General features: G+C 52.7%; 1 protein-coding gene across 1 annotated transcript; it reads left to right on the forward strand.

Moving 5' to 3' along the window:
* Nucleotides 1-3,612: 3,612 nt before the first annotated feature.
* Nucleotides 3,613-9,420, forward strand: EIF2B2 (eukaryotic translation initiation factor 2B subunit beta). The gene is made up of 8 exons (XM_065838131.2): nt 3,613-3,814; nt 4,398-4,518; nt 5,071-5,219; nt 5,971-6,134; nt 6,420-6,515; nt 7,188-7,325; nt 7,996-8,062; nt 8,966-9,420. Exons 1-8 carry the CDS (start codon nt 3,652-3,654, stop codon nt 9,121-9,123), a joined length of 1,056 nt encoding a protein of 351 aa, XP_065694203.1. The 5' UTR covers nt 3,613-3,651; the 3' UTR covers nt 9,124-9,420.
* Nucleotides 9,421-9,481: the final 61 nt, after the last annotated feature.

Raw genomic sequence — 9,481 nt, forward strand, 5'->3', positions numbered from 1 at the left:
GAGCAAGCCCTGCCTGTTTCTCTGTGGCTGCCCACACAGTTACAGCAGCCACACTTTCCCGAGGATGGCCAGTTTAGGGGACAGTTGTTATTATACCAGGGTCATCAGCAAAAAACAGCAGAACACGTGCCCTGGTACCTGCAGCGTCAGCTGTGAATTTCAAGCATGCTAAAACTGCTGATGACTCAGGCAGTGTGTGTGTGCGCCTCCCACAGAGCTGAGCTTTCCAGCTATTCATGTACCTGCTTTTGATCATGGGCTGTTTGTGTGGGTTTTTTGTCTTCTTTCACTGGAAGCTCAAGTTTTAAATGTGCATTCAGCACTTGGTTCCATTCCTTTCACTTACAAAGTGATCTACTTTCTTACTTTCTCCCCAGTAGCACACTGGTTTGGGGTCCCTCAGCCCTTGAGCAGATTCACTCCTACCTCCTTACAGCTGTGCCTCCACATCAGTGGCTGTGAGAGCTTCAGGCCTGAGTCGTCCCCTCTGTTTTTGTCTCAAGCCTTTGAGCATGGACTTTCCAAAGAGCAATCATGTCACACTGAAGATACCTTTTGTGCATCTTTCTCCTTAGACTGTGCTCCATGTTTCACCCACTCCCATGCACCATGTCATCCTTAACCCGGTCACTCATGCTGAGTGAGCAGCTCAGGCACCCAGCTATGACCCTACCCTGCTTCCTCCCATGTCACCTATCCCATCTCTGCAGTCCGCACTGTGCTGACAGCCTGCCCTGCTCCTGCTGGGCTGCGGCTCCACTGGCTCTCGCCTGCTGGCTCCTTCTCCCCGCCTGAGTGCTAGCAGCTCACTTGGCTTACCCGGGTGCTGCAGACGAGTCCAATTACTAGAGTTCAGCAAACTCTGATTCCCTTCCCTGGCATTTCATCCAGCCCACTTATCCGCCGAGAGTTCCTAATCCAAACAGCCTCCTAGCACAGGATGTTCCAGTGCTCCCAAGCTCTATCCAGCCTGTCCAGCCTTCTCCTCCCTCACATGAGCACTTGAGGGATGACATCCAGCCCCCTGAGATGCAGAATTCACTGGGTGGAGGGGACACAGTGTCTTCAGCAGCCATCCCTGATGGTACAGAGCAGGATGCCGTCCTGAGCTGGCTGTCAGCTCCCTGAGATAAGACAGATTTCAGCTCTTCTGCAGGCCCAGAGAATGCGCTGCCTCCCTCGCCCAGCCAGCTCATCCCCTGCTCAGCTCTTTGGCCCACAGCATCAGCACCGTCTGCAGCCATGTCAGCCTCCCCGCTGCCTCACGCACCAGCTGGCAAGCCACAGCAGCCAACTCTGCGCCAGGGGACCTGGAAGCACCTGGGAGGTGAAGGGAAGGAGGGTGTTCTGTGCAGCTGGCAGTTGCCTGTGGCCACAGCAGGAGAGAGGGTCCCAGCAGCTGTAGCCCACCAGGTGAATCTCCTTCCAGCTGTCCAGGGATGCACACACATACCCCTCACAATGCCTTGGCCACAGTAGCTAGCACAGCCTACAAGGCAATGGGATTTTAGCTGAGTACACCAGGACACCAACATGTGGCCCCCAGCTGCCTTCCCCACTTGCCCCACACTCCCTGCCCTCCCCTCACTGCCACTCTCACTGCTTCCTTCTTTTCCCTCCTCCTCTGAGCAGCCAGAGCCCAGGGTTTGTCTCAGCTCTCCAGAGAGCTGCAGGTTCAGCTCAGCTACACGGGGCTAACAGCTCCCAAAATCCCCATTCATGAAATACAAGGCAGCAGACCAGGCACAGGACTCTGCCCCCAGGGGACATGGGACTGCTGGCCGTCTTCGGGCAGCTGCAGCAGCAGTGCCCAGTGGAAAGCGCTGTAGGGAACAGGGTAGGAACAACGTGAGCAGGGAAAACCTCTGCAGCCTGGCAAGAGGCTGAGAAGAAACTGCCCTGCAATAGTTATTGGGACTAGAGCAGGGAATGTAAACAGCCCGGCATCCACAAGGAGGTCGTAACCTCAGAGTCCGTTTTTCCTTCCTCTTCTCCTCCTGCCTAATCTCCAAGAGCTGCTCTGCTTACTAGCAATATAAATAAACAAACAAAGGAAAGCTTCGAAGCAATGGTTATTTTTTTTTGGCCAATTCACTGCATGCCCCAGTCCCGGGATGCACGCGTGGGAGCGGCCTCTGCACGCCATGGCAGCTCGCACACAGCAACATGCAGGGACTCCCAGAGGCAGGAAGCCAATGGGTGCGCACAGCCCTCCCCCAACTTGCCTGCAGCATAGCTTCATGGAGGGGCTAAAGGGAGAACTGTGTTATTCTGCACAAATGCAGAGCCGGGCAGGCCTTGCTCCAGGGAGACTCCCAAAGTTGGGGAGACAGAAAGAGAAGGCAACAGGGAACAAGTATGTGCCTGGTCAGCACAGTGGGGTGCAGCACAGCTGAGCCTACAGCAGGGCAAACCCTGTTACCCTCTACTGACTCTCTCCAGGGGCAAAGGATGTGACAAGCTCATTAAGAAGGGAAACTCTAACTTCCAGCCAGGGCAGCAGCACCCCCAAGCACATCCAAGCAAACCCAGACACATGGCCTTTCACCAGGCTTTCAAGGGATGTGGTGAGCTTCCTTCCCCAGACTGGCAGGCACTCTGTTTTCAGGCACATGTGGGCACTTGGGGAAGCAGCAGCAGGAGAGAGGTGTGGAAGGACTCTTGGCCCAGCCCAGGTACTGGGTGACAAACCACCTGTGATACATCCTCAAGACCCTGCGTGCCAGCTGTTGGTATCTTGCTGGGGACTCAGCAGTCCTGGACGGCAGCTGGCTGTAGAGAACCAGACAAGCACAAAAATGATGCAATGAGCACCTTGGGCCCTACAGGCCACTGCAGGAAGCACCCGCCAAATGCTGTCAGCATAAACCTGTTTGCTTTGATTTCCTAATCTAAAACAACAGGACACAGAACAGAGCCACAGAGTAAAGTAACACCACAAGTTATGCCACTGTTCCTGCCTGGCCCCTGGACACAGAGCTCCAGGAACCAGACACAAAGGAGCTACATTCCTGCCTTATCCAGGGCTCGTTCTGGCTCTGCCAGCAAGAACTGGACTGCCAGGAACTGCGCCTTTCCCACCCCATTTGCTTTGGCTCTTTGTGCCTGTAACACCGCACGGTCCAAAGTAAATCCCTGCACATGGGCTCTCCCTGCGGCTCGGTACAGACTCGACTCCCTCCCTCTGGCCCTTCCCGACGCCGCCCGCTCCGTTCGCCTCCAGAGTGGCGGCAACGGCGACTCGGCTGCTCCACGCGTGGCGGTCCGCCCAGCACACACCCCCGAGCGGTGCCTCAAGGGCACTTCCCCGAGCGGACTGCCCGCGCCTCCCGGTTCCCACGCCTCGGTGCCCCGGCAGCCAGCCCCAGGCACCGCCGCCCGCCGGGACCTCCGGCCGAGCCCGCCGCCGTCTCACAAGCCCGCGAGCGGGGTCACGGGTCACCGCCTGTCTCTCTCCCGGGTTAGGAGAGAGTCGCACCCTCCACCCCCGTGAGCCGCAGCCCACCCGCCGGTCGCACTTCTCATTGGTTGCGCCGCTGCCGGGGGGTGGGAACACTATGGCAGCCTTCGCCAATGGAAAGGCGGGACGGCGGAAGTGGGAGTGGCGCACGCACCCGCGAAGCCCCGCGGGCCCGGAGCGCAGCCGCCGCCATGCCGGGCGCTGCTGAGCGCGGCACCGACCTGTCCGAGCAGATCGAGGCCTTCGTGGCGCGGCTGCGGGGCGGCGGGGAGCGGCCGCGCTCCGAGGACACGGCGCGGCAGACTCTGTCGCTGCTGCGGAAGATCGTCGGACACGGGCGATGGAGCCGGGCCGGTGAGGGCCGGGCGGCGGGAGCAGGGCCCGCGGAGGCGGCGGGCGGACGCAGCGCTTCTCCCGGGAGCCAGGCGGCGGGTGGAGCTGCGAGAGGGCAGTGGCACCTGGAGGCCATCCGGCCGTGCTCCTGCCGGGCCCAGCGCTCCGGTGGCGGCGGGAGCAGCGGGCCCGGGGCGGCTGGAGCCTTGCGTGCACCTGCCGGCGCGTCTGGGTTCCCGGTACTCGTCGTGCTGCCCGTCAGCCCTTTAAAGTGTGCTGTGCTCACCGGTGTCACGGCAGGAGGGGCTGCACAATGTCCTCCGTGGTGCGTCAGGCCGAGTGCCAGCCGGCCCAGCAGCAGCTGGTTTCTGTGCCACTGAAACGCTTGCGGCCTTCTTTAAATTTCGAGTCTGTGTTGTATCCAAATCCTTATAGAACCAGCTGCTGTGCGATGGCTTCCTGCTCACATGTCTGACCTTGTTACCAGTGCTGCGTTACTGGTGCCAGAGCCTCTGGCCCCGTGCTGCTTGGGGGTGGATGCGCTGGGTGATGTTTGCGGGGGCTCTCTCTGGGCAGCTGTGACTAAGGTCCTACCCGCTTTCAGGGGAGCTCATGGACCTGATCCGAACAGAGGGCCAGAGGATGACGGCAGCCCAGCCATCTGAGACAACTGTGGGCAACATGGTGCGGCGAGTGCTGAAGATCATTCGGGAGGAGTATGGCAGGTGACGCTCCCCCTCTCTTGCTATCGGTACCCCTCCTAGGAGCCCAGAATAGCCCACCCATGTAGTGTGTTCTGCTGCTTCTGTGAGATCTGTTTAGTTTCCATCACCCCCTTTCTCTGCCTTTCTTACACAAGGATTCAGCAAGTTTAGCATCAAGGGAAACCTGTTGTTTACAGCATAGCTGATGACATTTCCTTTAGTGAAATTCCCCTTGGTGTATGTGATGTGGGTGCATGACAACAGTCTGTGCCCTGACCTCAGGCTGTTCTGTCCTTGTGTTCCCAGAAGGGTCCCTCCTGCTAGAGCAGTAGCCTTGAGCCCACTCCTCATCAGTGGGCCATAGCATTTGCACACAACTTAGGAAGGTGCTTCATGGCAGAGCTCCGGGTGTCTTTCTGCCAGAGACAGCTAGGGAAGCTCTGTGGTGTGCCGTGCCTCCTGCATGTGGTTTTCCATCCTCTCTGTTCAGTGTGCTGCACTGTGGGGACACTACTCAGCCTGGCTGTGCCCCTGCGCTCTCTCCCAAAGCTGAAGGGCTGCTTCTTTCTGCAGGCTTCACGGGCGCAGTGAGGAGAGCGACCAGCAAGAATCCCTGCACAAACTCCTGACTTCTGGAGGACTGAGCGAGGATTTCAGCACCCATTATCCTCCCCTCAGAGCTAATGTTATTGAAGCTATTAATGAGCTGCTGATAGAACTAGGTACAGATCGGTCTGAACTGCCCTATGACTGGGGCTGCTTATGGGATGGGACTGATGCTTCCCCTTCCTCTTAGGCAGAAAGAAAACAGGAAGGATGTGGGAGACTTAATCTGAAGGAATCAAAGTTCTTCTCCTCCCAGGACTTAGTTCAAGTCCTCTTAGGCTTACAGGGAGATGGGTGGAACATGGTGGAGGGAACAGTATGGGGGGCTATTGGCCTGTCATCTTGGTCTTCTGGGAAGTTATGAGTTGAGCCCTCTGAAGAGGAGTATCAAAAGTATGCCAAGGTTGGACTTAATCCCTGTGCATGTATGACCCGACTCTCATAACAAAGTACTGTTACACGTTTTTCTGCAATCTTGTGACAGATCAGGTATCCAACTCTTCTTTTGAGGCCCAGGTTGCCCTGCCTCTCCTTTTCACCTGGTCCTAGTGCTGTTGAAGTGTAAAACCTTTGAATTTCCATCACTAGTTGTTGTGTGGGCATGGTGGTTATCTGGAGTAGTGCTGACACAATCCATTCCCCTCATGGTGGAGTTTTCAATACAGCTATTTCTATGAGCAGCTAGGGGGCATAGGGCATTCAAGGGCCAGCTTCTTGATCCCTCTCCACTGGTAAAAAGAACGGAGAGAAAAGCTGCTCCTGCTCTGTCAGTGCTCATAGCATCACTTTAGTTAAACTGATCTTGTTGGAGGGCAGCCCTAGCAGCACAAGTGTTGCTTTTACACCCACAGCTTCCTTCTGTTACAGAGGGCACCACGGATAACATCGCTATGCAGGCACTGGAGCACATCCATTCCAACGAGGTGATCATGACCATTGGCTACTCACGCACTGTGGAGGCCTTCCTGAAGGAGGCTGCCCGCAAGCGCAAGTTCCAGGTCATTGTGGCAGAGTGTGCACCATTCTGCCAGGTAAGGCCCAGCCTGGCTGTCTTCTCCAGGTACTGCGTTGTCCTGTGCGTTCTTGCTGAATGCTTTTCTCTGAGGGCAAGCTGAACATTACAGAAGCTCCTCTGCAGTGAAGAGATTGAAGACAGCTCATTGTCCTGTCCCTTGTCTTTCAGTCAGAGGGCTGTATTTGTGCTCCATCGCTTGGTGTTTTTGTGGTTCATACAAGAATTGAGTGCTAATATCTCTAAGCAGCTGCAGTGCAGGAGCTATGTCCCAGGGGACCAAATGGTTTCTCCCTCTTTTTAGGGTCATGAAATGGCTGTTCGACTGTCAAAAGAGAACATTGAAACTACTGTCATGAGTGATGCAGCTATTTTTGCTGTCATGTCTCGAGTCAACAAGGTAAGGAAGGGCTCCAATGGAGGAGAGATTTCATGGCAGGTTTGGACCTTTAGGCCTTCCGAACCAGCTGCAGATCCCAGCAGTGATGGATGCATTTCTTTACTGAAGACTCAAAATTGTAACGGTCCCTATTTATAGCTGGGGTGGATATTCAGTGTGGAACCTGAAGTCAGTACAATGACTAACTGCACGGCTTTTCTGCCTTAGCAGCTAACAGGCAGAACAGTTACAAGAAACAAAGACAGCAAAGCCTCAGAGATTTAAATACATGTTTTTTAAAGAAGGTGGAACAAAACTCAGCATTTCCAAAGGGGAGAAACTCTCCTTGTGTGGAACACAAGATAGGTTGCTTACTTTGCAGGCTTGTAGAACAACAGGGAACACAGCCCAGTTTCTGCTTGGTGTTCCCTGCAGTAAAATGTACATGTGTCCTCTGAAGTTCTCTGTGCTGGTCTTACCATGCTGGAGTCATGCTCTTGTTAGTGAGGAACATCTGCGTGCAGAGCCAGTGCCATATAAAACAGATGAGGCATCCAGCTGCCCTATGACTCCAGTCTTTGGCTGGCTCTTCTGACAAGTTCCTCCAGCTTGTCTGGCAGGGTCGGAGCCAGGAAGCGTTCCTTCCCCATTTTGCTATGGAACATGCTGTCTAATGCTGATCTGCGTTTTAAGGTCATCATTGGTACAAAGACAATCCTGGCCAACGGTGCCCTGATTGCTGTGAGCGGGACTCACACCCTGGCACTGGCAGCTAAACACCACTCCACTCCGCTCATCGTGTGTGCCCCCATGTTCAAGCTTTCACCACAGGTAAGTGCAGCAGCTCTTTGGGACCACACCTGCACTGTGTAGAGATGGGGTGTGATTTTTATGCTTATGGAAGCTGTGGGTGGAGAGCACTGCCTGTCCCAAGGTGAGGCTGGTAAATGAGCCACCTCCCCTATCCAGTGCTGTTGCTTCAGGTAGGAGATCCTCACCCAGATCTGGCACACCCGCAGATCTCATTGAAGCACCCTCCTCTGCCACCTGTGCTGATTACACAGTGCATTGGGTATAAGGATGTAGACTACCTACTAGAGACTGACATCACCTTACTTATTTTTTGTAATTTATATCTTTAGTGTTCAAAGACTCTGTACTGACAGAGGAGGTAGGTGGAGATGCTTCAGACTTTCGTACGCTCAGTACTTTTTCGGTATTGTCAGATGAAGTTGCAGACCGAGGACGTCACTTCTCTACTCCAGTTCCCTAGGCTTTGTACAAGGGCAGCCATGTCATAGAAGGCTCTAAACACTGAGGAAAAACCTTCCACCTGTAGATGTTACAGAAGTTCTAGGCATGAGCACTATTTTAAATAGATGTAGTGTCACCTGGCAAGTCTTCCTCTGCTTTAGTTCCTTCCAGCACCCAGGATCTGTTTTCACTAGGATAATGAGGCAGTCTCTTTTTTCCTAACCTTCCTGTACTCTTTCTCATTCAGTTCCCTAATGAAGAAGATTCATTCCACAAGTTTGTGTCACCACAGGAAGTGCTGCCGTTCACAGAAGGTACTGGTTCTTCTTTATACAGAATAGTCAAGCTGGTTGAGGCTATAATTTTAAAATGTTTTTAAATAGCTCACGTAAAATTTAAACATAAGACTGTCCTGTAACCAGACAGAAAATCCTTTTCTATTGTCTTAAGCAGAAAAAAGTGCCAGGAACAATCCTGTTTTGTACATAACTTTTTTTACAGAAAGTGCAGAAAAATTATTTCCTTTGAACACTATCTTTGCGCCTCTGCTCTGAAATAGTCAGTGTTTTATTATAGGATTGTGATAATGGTTCCAGGCAGGTGGCGGTTTCCTCTGGGACAGAGCAGATGCCCAGTGCCAAGGGCAGCTTCCTTTCCCTCCTACAAGTCACATTAACTTCTTGAAACTTCATTATTTGATCCATTTGCTGAAACCCAATCTCTCTGCAATGGGTTTCCCACTCAAGCACCATCTTTAGAAAGGTGTCAGCCCACGTATTAAAGTCTCTTTCAAAGCCCTGTTCCTATGTGATGAACTTTTGAAATGAAGAGATGAAGTTCAGTGAAGGTTTTTGGTTTTGGCCTTCTGAGATTTTGTTGAGATAATAACCTTGGTAGCATCAGGATTCTTGCATTCTAATTACATATTGGCAGCTTTTATGACAACTAGTAAATATCCACCAGAGGAAATTTGGGGTTACTATTGGTAAAAATTACCAAAAGAGAGTTCTGCCACTCATCCAGGATTGCTGTGTATTTGTAATTCAAAGACATCAGTGAGGAAGTTGTATGTCCCAGTAGAGGATTCAGGATGTCCCAATACCGACTTTAGGGTGGTATGTGTATAGACAGTTTCTTTAAGGGGCTCAGGAAGACATGCAGAAGGCTAAATTTCGTTTGAGTTGCTTTGTCTAATATTGCTGCTGTTCACTTTACAGGGGAGATCCTGGCCAAGATCAATGTTCACTGCCCAGTATTTGACTGCGTCCCCCCAGAGCTCATTACTCTCTTCATTTCTAACATTGGGGGTAATGCGCCTTCCTACATCTATCGCCTCATGAGTGAGCTCTACCATCCAGACGACTACGAGCTCTAATGCCATGAAGCACGTCACTCTCCAGACTTTTCTTTCTCTATAGAAAGATGAAACAGCTAATTAAAGTATACGTTGCAAAGATGGGTTGCTGTGGGGAACTGGCTCAGCAGAATGTCTCTCCCACCCAAAACCAACCGAAGGCAGAGCTCTTGTATGGGTATTGATCACTGTGCTGTGTTATGTGGAGCTGCTCACCCACTTTGATTTTGAAACAGCAAGGATTCTGGAAGAGCTAAGCTGTTACTTCAAGGTGTGCTGCAATAAAGGCTGTTTACAGTGATCTCACTGTTAAGCACATTTTCCATATACAGTTTATTTAATTCTTTAACTAGCAGGAGTTTAACCAGTGTAGGGAGGT

Source organism: Patagioenas fasciata, chromosome 5, assembly GCF_037038585.1.
Source record: "Patagioenas fasciata isolate bPatFas1 chromosome 5, bPatFas1.hap1, whole genome shotgun sequence".
Lineage (NCBI taxonomy): Eukaryota > Metazoa > Chordata > Aves > Columbiformes > Columbidae > Patagioenas > Patagioenas fasciata.